General features: G+C 49.7%; 1 protein-coding gene across 1 annotated transcript in view; it reads right to left on the reverse strand.

Annotated features, from left to right (window-relative positions):
* PLXNA4 (plexin A4) overlaps window positions 1–12,809 on the reverse strand; it is a 612,910-nt gene that overhangs the window by 47,272 nt on the left and 552,829 nt on the right. Inside the window, exon 25 of the mRNA XM_074942701.1 lies at window positions 3,063–3,222. Within this exon, the coding sequence (XP_074798802.1) occupies window positions 3,063–3,222 (160 nt within the window). The remainder of the gene's footprint in view (window positions 1–3,062; window positions 3,223–12,809) is intronic.

A 12,809-nucleotide genomic window follows, 5' to 3' on the forward strand; every position in this document is an offset into this window, starting at 1 on the left:
GGCACTTGCCCTGCTATTGTCCGGGCTGTACCTGTCCACTGCCCAGGGCTGTCAACCCATCACTTTCCACCAGCACTATACTCCCTGTTAAAAGCAACCAGAGCACAGGAAGAGGGGAATTTCTCTGTTTGGAGAGAGTCTGTTTTGGGATTCTCCCCCCCCACCCCCCTTAATGCTCTTTTAAAGATGTGGCTATTGCGTTGGTTAGGATTTTTGAAATGGGCGCTGTAAAAAGAAGCCTTCAGTAATTTGGCTTTTGGACTAAAATGCTTCCTTCCATCTAAGCAATGGGCCCTCACCCTGGACAGAGAGCCCTGCAAAGCAGCCCTGGAAATGCAAAACTGTTTTTCTCTTCCGAGACCCATGGAGATTAAGGTCAAGACGGGACCATTGAGAGCTAGTCTGACCTCCTACATAACACTAGCCAGAGAAGTTCACCCAGTGAGTCCTGCTGTTCGAAGTGCTCACACCAGGATTGCACTGATCCCCAGAGCTTTATGGTCACTTAGACCAGTGCTTCTCAAGCTATCTGATGTCGGGGACTGGCAATTTTTACCCCAATGTGCGCGCAGGCCAGCAGCAGATGGCTTGCGGACCGCCACTGGTCCGCGGACCACCACTTTGAGTAGCACTGACTTAGACTATGAACATCTGAAGAGCAGGCCCCCCCTCTTTTCCACCTTGTGTTCCTTTCACTGTCATCAAAGGACCCCATGTTCCAAGGAGCTTCTGTCTCCCTGCGAGGAATGGCTGTGACTCCCTCTGGACATACACCCCTCTTCCCCACCAGGCTCCCCCAAAGAGAGTTACTCCTCCATCCTCATTAGCAGGTGAGCTAAGAAAGCCTGTTGCTCTACTCAATGCTGGGAACAGGCTTGCCCTGGACAAGGCATGCCTAGGTCTTTTCCATCTTCAGTGCGGATGCCTCATGTCAATAAACTCTTTATTAATCAGCCCCTTTACAGGCATGAAAAGTTCTGTCCTTCCTGGGTGTATAATGCCTGTTAATCCCCACTGGACCCCACTACCCTACCCGCCCCCAATCACTCAGCAGCTCCAACACATGTGTAAGGACCAGAGCAGAGATCACACAGCTCATTAGGGCCCTAATCCAAACTCTTCTAGGAAGCGGGGGAGGGGGGAGGTTGTTCTGGTTCAGACCCAGCTGAGAGATAGGTCCACGCTCGGAGGTTCAGAGTTGGATCTAAACCTGCCCTCAGTTTGGAGAGGGCGTGGGATCTGGGGGTCTTGTTCAGGCCTAGCTGATTAAGGCCAAAGCACATTAGCCTTAGAACATAGCCCATTTGTCCCCTAGAGATCATCATTGTCCAAGGTGGTTCCAATCCAGCCTCAGCCCCTCAAAGTGCTTGTGGAACTCCGGGTTCCCTGTCCTACCAATATATTCCGCAGTGCCCCGGCAGATCCCAGCACCCTCTGTCAGTGCCCGCCCTTGGATCCAAACTTAATGTTTCCCCTGGCCCCAGCCCGGCACAAGGCCTGGGTCAATATATCCGGCCTGAATCCGCCGCACCCCCGGTCTCCAGTTCCTGGCTGGCCTCACTCTCACCCTCACCCAGTCCCTCGCTGACACTCGTCCGCTCCAAAAACATCTCGGGTTCATTCTTGCTAATTTATATGATTTGGTTTTTACTGCTGCTGCTTTTGGCAGCTTGTTCCATTATTTTAACCACCCTTTGTGAGCAAGAATCCTGCTGCAATTGCTGACAGGCATCCCTCTCCTCCTCCCTCTTTCCTCCTCCCAACTTAACTTCAATCCCTGACCTCTCATTTCTGCCTTCATTATCGTCCTAAACGGTTTCTTGGCATCAGTCCATTCCTTTTCCTCTTGGTTTCGCGTCTGCTTTTGCAGGATTTTATAGACTCCATAATTTTCCACTCAAGTCTCTTTCGTTTAAGGTCACAGAGGGCAAATTCTGGCTAGTCTGCTCCCAGGACGCAATCCCAAGTACCCTACCAGGAACCATAAGGGTGGCCCTGAGCAGCACTTAGTACAGTGCTGTGTCCTGTCATTCTATCCTCCTGCTAGAACCCAAGAGGAGCTATCTGGGACCTGCTGTTATACCTGATTGCAGATCTCTCAGCTTTCACTTCAGATCTAGGCTAGGAGAGGTTTCTGGTTTGTGCAACCCTAAACACTATAGCTTAGAGCTGGTGCATGAGAACAGCAATATGAACCCGACTAGACATGTAACTGAAACGGACATGTCTCGCTCCATTCTCCAAGCCGAGTGAAGTGCTGCAGAGCAAACAACGTGTCATGGTGAAAAGTGCATGAGCTCTGTGAAGTTCTTTGGTTTATAACACTCTGAGGCAGTAATGTAATGTAGAGAGGAGCCGAACACCACTCTGGAGCCCTGGGAGCGTATCTGCCGCTCCTAGGCAGGGAGGAGACTCAGCTACTTTCTTGGCACTATCCCTTGTCCCTGCTGCTCTCTGCTGTGGGATCTAGGCAGGGTAGGCAGCCAACAGGGGGTGGGGTGGGTTGGGGACCACAGGGAGTCACATCACCCATCCCTGTGGCCAGTGGGGCTCGGGGCTGGAAATCAATACTACCTGGGCCAACTGGCTGTCTCAGTGAGGGTGTAAACCCCATCTGAACCCTCCACCCTGACAGAAGGCATAGCAAGAAATCTCAGCAAGAGGAACCTAACCGAGATCACCATCACTCCTGCGGGTTTTCCAGCAGGATGGGGCAACTGGGCTCTAGGGTTCTCAGGGCTGCAGCGACCCTTTCCAGTCCTTGGCCAGCTGGGCTCCTCTGCGCAGGAGCAGGAACACAGGCTGCTCTTCCCTTTGTGGCTGTCCTTGAGGCAGGAGGAGCAGAGGTGTTTGGTCTTGAGGGCAGGGAGGGTCTCGTGTCTCCAGTTATTGATCCCTCCAGCCTCGTCTCATTTCTGCTGCTTTGCTCTGAACACGCCCCAGTGAGTCCCCTTCTGTCTGGTGAGGTAGTGCTCAGAACTGAACACAAGGGCCCAGCTGGGTTGAATTACAGCCTTCCCTGCTCCCCTCCCCCCTCCGTGATGGGCCACATGCTCACATACCCAGGTCCATGTCAGCAGCTTTGGGCCTGTGGGAGCACGGCACATTCTTGAAGATGGCGTCAAGAATCTTCTCCTTGACCTGCGTGATGGTGTCGCAGTTGAGGATCTTCACGGGAATCTCTGGGCTGTTCACGTTGTCGGGGTTCACGCAGCTCAGGACCTGAGGGAGGGAGACAGAGTGGCAGTGAGAAGAGCCAGACCCTTGGTGAAGACATGGGAGCCGCTCATCGCTACTCCTTCCTGGACAGCTCAGAGCTAGCCACTGGGTCCTACAGCATGGATGGCTCCAGGGCAAACCTTCAGGTGACTCTAGCCAGGAATGGTACAAGAATCATGCTCAGCACCTGCATGGCTCATTAACAAGGACCTGGTCATTCTCCTCCCTCCCAGGAGACCCAGGGATCTGGTTCCAAACAAGGTGTCTATATCGGTCAATCCACAACGGGGCTGCCTACATTCCCTTACACCAGGGTCATTTAGCATTACACAGGGTCTGCTCCTGCTCCCACTGAAGCTAAAGGCAAATGTCCCACTGTCTTTAATGGAAGCAGGGTTTGGCCCTTAGCTAGATGCTCTGGAGTCCCAGCTGCCTGCTCAGGATCTTACAACAAGCAGGATGCAGATGGGTGTCTGCTCTTCTTGTCTATCTCTCTTCAACCCCTTCCCCACTACATGGGGACCTCTCCCAATGGGTTGGAGTCACAATACCCAGGTATCTCATCAAAGTGCCAGCCCTTACATTGAATTTCCTTGAGCCTCACCTTGGCTTCTCTTCTGTGATTGCCATCCAGGAGCCCATTACTGCCAGCTCTGCATTTGCCATCAGGATACTTGTCCCATTAGGAACGGGACAGTGGCCAACCAACCAACTCATTTCACACAAGCCACTGACAAAATGCTCACAGCTTTCCATCAGTGCTAACCCTGGGCTAGATCTGAACTGATGACCTAAAAGATGAAAGGACCTTGGGCCCTTTAATAATCCTCCAAGTCCTCCACAGCCCCTTAGAGAGCTTCACAGTTCAATAAACGCCTCCTTGGGTTGCACTGGCAGCCTTGGTTCGAATGTTCAGGTAGCATGGTCTTGAATCCCTAAACTCCTAGTTTGCTTTCTGTCCAAACTCTTCTGCAAAATAAGGTGACAGGCCATACAGCCTCTGCACCAGGTGAATTCCATTACTTGGAAATACAAGGATTCTTGAATAATTACATCTTGCTCTGGCACTTGGCACAAGAAACGTTACCATACTAAAGAGGCCTCTGATTCCTCGGAGGACAACAGCATCTGCTCCCCAGCCTCTGTGCAACAGCTAAATGCAAAGCAGATGGGGGCCAGAAGGGGGAGGGGATGTCTTAAAGTCACACAGAGAATGTAATCGAAATTTGGCCACTAACTCACAGACATTTATAAGTTCAGCATTCTGTTTTTTTCTTGGCGAGGGAGGGTGAAGTGTATAAACGTCTATAAACTTAAGGCACCTTTATATTTTGGAGGGTAGTTAAATTGAGCTGCAGGTTGCATGTGATTGTTAAAGTTCCCATGGCCCTTTTACAAGAGCAGGAGTGTTAATCTTGGTGTCCTGGCCAAATTATTTTGACTGTAAATTCCCATGTAGTGTTTCATAACTCCAGGATTCACTAGATACGGGATTCTTCTTCACTTCCTGTCCTGATCTACTGAGCAGTGCTGCAGTCACCCCAGAGGCAGCTGCTTTTCAGTGGTCACTGTATGTTGTTTGCAAAGGGCTTTGGGATCTTCTAAATGAAAGGTGCAATATCAATGTAAGATATTAATAAGATTATAATACAGTTATTTATGTGTCACTCCAAGAGTGTAGGAAAAGCATAAATTCAGTTAATAAACCATCAAATAATAAAATAACAAGTAAGATTTCTATAGCATCTTTCACCTCAAAGGATCTCACAGATGTTTACAAAGAGCACCACTAAAATGAAGCCACCGCAGGGTGTGATCAACTTGCACCTATCACGCTGCACAACTCCGGGGACGGGAAATTTTGATCAAGGACACCTGGGCAAAGCCTAGCTCTTGTGAAAAATCCTGAGAGAGGAGTTCTTGCTAAGGTATTTCCCCTACAAAGTGAACAGCACAGGGCTCCTTTGATTGATAGTGGACGCATGATGGATTGAGCTGACCCTGACGAGAATGGACCCTGTCGATTTCATCTTTAGCAAGGGATGTCGGAAGCGGTTCTGATGCAGCATGCTGGTTATTTACCATCCTGCCACCCATGGCAAGATCTCACAGGAGAGTGAGAATGCATAGCAGTATGTCCGTGTCTCAGGTTTGCCTGCAGCAAGCTCCCTTTAATTTTACAGCAGCCACATTGATGTCCAAACTCGAGGTGGCTACCTGGCTTCACATTTGACAATGGAAACAAAACAGCCTTTTGCTGACTCAATCAAAAGGTGCAATTAGAGCTAGGCATCTGACCAGCTCGGGATTTTCAGGATAAGGCAGGAAGGCTCCTTCTTTCTCTACCACAGCATCACCTAGAACTGACCCTTGGAGGAAGCAGCCAGCCCTTTTTACCTGCTGGTTGGGCCCTGATTGGCTTCTGGTAGGTCCCAGCCCTTCTGGCTGCTCGAGGACCAATTCTCACTGGTTCTACCTGCAACTGATCCTGGGTGGGCTTTCCTTAGGCCATTCTTGGAGGTCTAAATTCATTTCTTTGAGTGGGGTGTGCCACAGCACGGGGCAACAAATGCCTAGTCCAGCCCATCACAGTCCATTCCAGTGAAAAGGTCCTCAAGGTGGGGATGGGAATGGATGTTCTCCCTTAAACTGTGAATGGGGTTGGGAGAGATTAGACACACAGGTACTCTCATAATGGGACAGAGCAATGACTGTCCAGTCCCTGATGGTGACTAATGCCACCTGTTTTGGAGGAAGATATCAGCTCCCAGTAACGCCCATTGTGTGATGCTGTATCAGCACTTGGATAGTACCTGTGATGTGCACCCTAGGGAGATGTCAAGCTGTTTTAACTTTGTTGCCTTTGAATTTCATGGGGCATCCTCTCCTTGTGGTGTTAGAAAAACTCCCTCTGGACCAGTCGTTTTATGATATGCCTTGATCACATCACCTCTAGCTTTTTTCTTTCCCAGACCAGTCATGCTGGAGGGACAAGGGGAGAACAAGACTTCATTTGGGGGTAGCTCTTCAAAGACCAGGGCAGGGGCTCCCAAACGCTCTGCTTTGGGAATGTAACCCATCTTTGCAGGAATCCAAACCAAATGCAGAAAGGGAACCATTACATCAGTCACCTCCCTGTACTTGCAAAGGCCAGAACCATAGTTCTCAGGGCCCAAAAACTCAGAGAGACAAGCCCTGGGGCTTGGAGCTAACTCTAGACAATGAACTTCCTCCATGCATTGCAACTATGGGGTGAACCGTCCACTCCCTAGTGGGAAAGCCGGAGATGACCCTAATGAGTCTCTGAGCATCCCCCATAACCAAATTCATGGCCATTAAAAACACGTCACAGACTGTGAAATCTGGTCTTCCCCCGTGAAATCTGTTGTTTTCTGTACTTTTATCTTATACTATATAGATTTCACGGGGGAGACGAGCGTTTCTTAAACTGGGGGTGCCAACCCAAAAGGCGGTCATGGGGGGTGGATCACAAGGTTACTGTACGGAGGTCATGGTATTGCCACCCTTACTTCTGCACTGCATTCAGAGCTGGGTGGCCGGAGAGCGGCGGCTGGTGGCCAGGTGCCCAGCTCTGAAGTCAACGCCCCACCCCCACCAGCACAGAAGTAAGGGTGCAATACCAGACCATGCCACCCTCTACTTCTGTGCTGCTGCCTTCCGAGCTGGGTCGCTGGAGACTGGCGGCTGCTGGTCAAGGGCCCAGTTCTGCAGGCAGCACAGAATTAGCCGTGGCAATACCACGACCCCCTACAATAACCTTGTGAGCCCCGAGAGCCCCTTTTGGGTTGGGACCTCTACAGTTACAAAACTGTGACATTTCAGATTTAGATATCTGAAATCATGAAATTTATGAGTTTTAAAATGTATGCCACGTAATTGACCAAAGTGGACCGTGAATTTGGTAGGGCCCTACCCATAACGCCCTGGGCTGGTGGACATCTCCTTTGCCCCTTTCATGTAGGCTGTGGGATCCAATGGGGGTTTCTCCAGGGTCCCCATGATCCCCCAGTATACAAATGGCCAGATTCAGTCCCACTCAGCAGACCGAACCCCATGTATGCCTGGAGGGATTCTGCCTGGGGAGAGCAGCTTTAAACTCCAGGGGGGTTGCCACAGGGACCCTCTGGAGGAAGCTGATCAGTAGATGAGCATCCCCTGCCTGGCCTGGTTCCACCCCTTCCAGGACTGGCTCCACCCATGTATTGGTTGCATGGGACAGCTCCAGTCCCCATGCAAGGGCAGAGCTTGCCGGCAGCTTGTGCCTGGGGACTTTCCATTGCAGCCGTGGGTGACGCGGACCCCAGGACCGTAGTTCTCACAGTGGTCCAGTGAGGCACATTCCTTAGAGCCGGGAGGGGGAGGTTCCTGGTGGCTTTCACTGCTTTGTTGGGCTGTGTGCTTCATGGAGACTGTGATACTCACACCAATGCATGAGCAGCCAGCCCCCAGCCATTCACAACCTGTCCCCAAGCCCTGCAGAGAACCGCCAGACAGCTCCTGAGACAAGACATTTCTGCCCTCCCTTGTCGCCTGTCCTGCTTTACCCAGGCCTCTCCTGTGAGGTCACTGGAAGAGCTGAGGGAAGGCTTTGCAGCTGATAGAAAGTCCTCACTGTGTAACGCCACACTGTGACAGGTGACGACTCTGCTGAGAGGGAGCAAACGGGGCACCAATTATGGAGGCAGCATGGTCTAATGGACAGAGCACAGGGCCAGGTGTCTGGAGACCTGTGTTCTAACCCCAGCCCTACCATTGAGCTGCTGGGTGACCTTGGGCATATCATGTCTTTGTGCCTCTGGTTCCCTTCCTGTCCCTTATCTGCTTACATCGCAAGCTCTTCGGGCACATGCTGATCCCATACTGTGTGTATATGCAGCGCCCTGCTCTCAGCTGGGGCTTCTAGGTAAATTATAATCACATCTTGGGGACATTTACACTGAACTGCACTGAGGCCTGGACACATCTGTGCTGTGACATGGAGACAACTGCACCCAGAGGACAGCAGTGGGGGAGTGCCAACCCTTCCTCTCCTGCTCTTCGCTCTGGGTTAGGGATGGCAGGGTGGGGCTGGAAGGAGGCATTCAGAGGCAGTGCTTGGCAGAAATCAATGTGGGAGGTAATCCCCAAAGAGGAGAGACATGGGAGAGCCCTTTCATGCCTCATTAATGGCTTATTTCCCTCCGACGGGCCTTAACCCAGTGCTGCTTGGAGCGTTTTTCTCCCAACAGGGTACGGTGTCAACCGATGTTAAGGGATTAGGCTATTAGTGCGAGAGCCGTCGCAGTGCGCAGGGACCACACAGTGTGCACACGCCGCTCAGAGACCGACACACGCTCGACCCTTATCGGACACCCCACCACACACACCCTAATTACAAAATTCTCTCAACAGCTTCAAAGGGACTTCGGGGCCTTTGCTCCTCTGCATTATTTGTGTCAATTTGTGTTATTTGTGCCAAGACAGGAGACGAATCATTGTTCACTCCCAGCAGAGGAAGGCAGGGAGGTGGTGCAGGGCGAGGGGCTTCACATCTAGTGTCTTAGCACCCTCAACTCCCAGTGAAGGCAATGGGCCCTCAGCACCTTGCAGACTGGGACCTTAATGGCTCTAAGATACGGAACAAGCTAGTTGAGCTTTATAAAAGGATTGTAAAGCAGGCAGAGGTTCACTCCCATGTGATTAAGACACATAACACCAGCTGGCACTATTAGAGACAGCACTCGCAGTGCTGTTTATCTGAATGTACAGGAATTAGAGTTTGAAGAGATGCTCATCGTCGACTGTGATGCAACTTATTTTCGAGCTGAGCATCTGACCAGTAAAAATCTGTTCTCCCTTTGGCTCTCTCTGACTGATTGATTCCTTAGGTACCTGCTGCCTCCAGGGGGTATTCACACACCAGTAGACAGAACATTACACAATGCCTAGACATTGCCTTCCTCTACAGCATGTGGGTGCAGGTCACTTGCTGGGATTATCTGGGTGTTTCTCACTTAACCACTTCCCTGTCATTGCAGGGACCTCAAGCACCTGGTGCACCTTGGTCCCTCTTATTCTCTGCCTGTGGCACGTCATAGGTCAGTCTCCTGTGAGCAGTAATTCTTTGTTCTCATTTCGGTTGTTGGGGGTGGTGTTGGTGGCCTGTCATACACAAGAGGTCAAACTAGATGATCTGGTGGGTCCTTCTGGCCTTGAACTCTAGGACTCTGTGACATCACTTTCTAGATAGACCGGCAGGACTTTGCTGCCAGGTATGGGCAACCTGGTTTGGAGCTGAACCAGCCCCAAGCAGTGTAACCTAGTCAGCGAGCCACATGCGTGAGGGTCAGAAATTCCTGACGGCAATACTGACTCCCTAAGTTCACTTCTCCTGATTCTGTTTTCAGTAATTATTTAAATAAATATATGAATAATAAAACATTATATATAAAAAACCTCATCCTTCCCAAACCCTAGACTGGCACCTCATGGCCAATTGCTACAAACAGCCATTTCCAAGTGTCACGTACCAGGGACCCTGGGTGTGTTGGGTGGATTAAGATCATATAGCCACACCCTGGCACACGCCAAACTCCGTGATTGCTATCCAGATGTAGTGCAAAACTCTTCAGCGGGGACCAGCTGACTTAGGGAGAGGAGGGATCGGGATTTGCTTCGATGGCATTTCTATCACATTAACAAAAATCTAAAGCAGTTCTTCCTTTGTTTCTTTTTTTAAAACAACTCAAAAACAACATCTATTTATGGGGGAAAAACAACCCAGTTGAAACAAGAGAGAGACCACAAGGAAGGAAAGCCTCATGTGTATTCTGCTTCTTTTTAATCTCCATTACCGTAGTCGATCTCTGTAAATCGGGTAAGATTCCTATCGGGATATATTTGCTTGCTCTTGAGATGTAAGAGGGAAAGCTGATTAACATCAAACAACACACAAGTGAATGGAAGAGAGCTTTGTTCAGGCTGATGCATGGTTACTACCCCTTCTCACTGGCTGCTTTATATCCACCAGCCGTAAAAGATTGGAGGGATTTCCTTGGTGAAAAGGATGGCTCTTTCTTTCTGGGTCTGTATTTTTCTCTCCCTTTCCATGTTTCTCCAAGTGAGATCTAGGCCCCATGACGTTAAGTGTGGACAAGCACGTACTGAGACAGTCCCTGCCCTGAACAGTTTACAATCTAAACAGGCAAGACAGACAAAGAGCAGGGAAAAGGAGGAATTACTGTTTTATACACGTTCAGTGGAGGCACAGACAGATTAAGGGACTGAGCCATGGCCACACATGGAGTTGAGGCCTGACCCTGGGCTCTCCTGAGTCCCTGACCAAGTCCTTGACCACAAGAACATCCTTCCTCTTATCTTACACCCCTCACCACATTAGGAAAGCAATTAATCTCTCTCTCTTTCCTATTTCCTCGCCCTCTCTTGCCCCCAACCCCTTTTCTCTGAACATCAAAGGGTAGCTTAAGGAGTTTGGGGTGGGTTTCTCCTTGCATTCCCACTGCACTTGGGATGCACACACAGGGAAATATCAAGTGAAAGTAGGGAGGTGGTATTAACTCTGTATACAGCACTAGAGATAACATTATTGGAGTCCTGGTTTTGGTTCCCACACTTCAAAAAGGGTGAAGACCAATTGGAAAAGGTTCAGAAAAGAGCTATGAGAATGATTTGAGGTCTGGAATCTTTCTCGTGGAGAGACATAAAAAGTTCAGTCTACTTAGTTTATCCAAGAGAAGGTCAAGGGGGGATTTGGTCCTGGTCTGCAAGTATGTACACAGGGAAGAGATTTCTGAGAGTTGACAGCTCTTTTGTCTACCAGAAAAAGGCAGAACAAGATCCAAGGGGTGAAAGCTGAAGCTAGACAAATTCAGGCTACAAATAGGCACAATTTTCTTAACAGTGTGTGTAACTAGCCATTGAAACAACTTACCTAGGGACTTGAAGTCTTTACATCAAGACTGGAAAAAAGAGATGCTCTTACTCATGTCATGGGCTTGATGCAGGACCTGTGGCTCAGATTTTCTCTGGCCTGTGTTTTGCAGGCAGTCAGGTTAGATGAGGCCTTAAAGGCTATGAATTTTAGACTGATGTGGGGGAGTTCTGTAGTTTACTGCGGGGAAAAGTCTGGCTTTCCTTTTGAGAAACTGTGATAGAGCTTTACACTGAGTTTCTGCAATGCAAACCTTGATGCTAAACTCCACAGCAGGGTAAATGGGAAGTGACTTTTCATGTGGAATACCTTTAAGAATGGATGTGAAGGATGCTTCTGGGAGGAAGGGGCCACAATACTGAGATGCCGTGTGAACCGGCTCTACAACAGGATGGCTTTTGTAGAAGCTAGGGATGGAAAAGACCTACTAGCTCATCCAGTCTATCTCAACACTGGCCAATACAGGGTCATTCTCTTTGCTTTCTCCAGTCTAAAGCAATGGGGCTTGTCCCATGTTCCTTGGGAGACTGTTCCACAGGTGAATAGGTCCTCCAGTCACTAAGTTATACTCGATATGCAGCCTCAGTATTCCCCACTCCATTTCATCCTGTTTATCCTAGTTAGAAGCCGATATACAATAGTCACTGTTAAAAGCCAACACCTGGCCGCAGTTAACAGCACTGTGAAACTACTGCAGTATTGCACTCAGAATAGGAAAACAACTGCAGTAAGGGATATAAACCTCATCCTTCAGGCCATAACCCAATCACTCTCAGGGGTCAGGAAGAAACTCTCCCTTGGGGTAGGTAAATCCATAACTACCTTCTGTAGGGTTTTGGTACATTCCTCTGAAGCAGCTGGTACGGGCCAACATCAGAGACAGTATACTGGGCTAGATGGAACTTGGGTCTGATCCATTATGGCAATTCTGATGTGTTCCTGCGAAATAACTGTGGTATCTCAGAAATCACAGTATGGCAACTTAGAGCAACTACTGGATATTTCATGGACGTTCTGGAGATGATAATGACCAACCATCTTTGGAAAAGTTATCAGAATTTTTCCCGACCTCAACAATGCTTCTGTTCAGGGCTGGCTTGAGTTTTAGATTCCATATTCCAGGATGTTCTTATTTGCTTTGAATCAGCTGCTTCTCCTGTCCTTAACCCTTTAATTCCTATGCACCACTTAGGCACCACATTGGGAGCTACTCAAAGATCAAAGATGTCGCTGATCTCTGGGTGTTTCTACATCAGGGAAATGACCTGCTACTGACCATGGATGTTAAAGAGGGGGTCACCCCAGCTTCTGCTCAATGGCTTGACAGCACCAGTCTGCTGAAATTCTTTGCTCACACACAGCTGATCTTCCTGGAGAGGCCTGCAGCTCCCCACCTGTCCTCATCCATCCCCATGCCTGCCCTCTTCACTTCCCCAGCCCTGACATCACATAGCTTCTCCCATTGCACAGCTGCTGGGCAGAGCTGCAGCTCCCATGTCAGCCACCTGGCTTGCCCCCTCCCTCGGTCTCCCACCGCCACATGCGTTGTCCCTGGGCACTGCTGTCCTCCAGTTCCATACCCCCATTTCCCCTGAAGTAGCTCGCCTCCTCTACTGCTCCTGTCCTGCCCCATTGCTCC

Source organism: Natator depressus, chromosome 1 (assembly GCF_965152275.1).
Source record: "Natator depressus isolate rNatDep1 chromosome 1, rNatDep2.hap1, whole genome shotgun sequence".
NCBI lineage: Eukaryota > Metazoa > Chordata > Testudines > Cheloniidae > Natator > Natator depressus.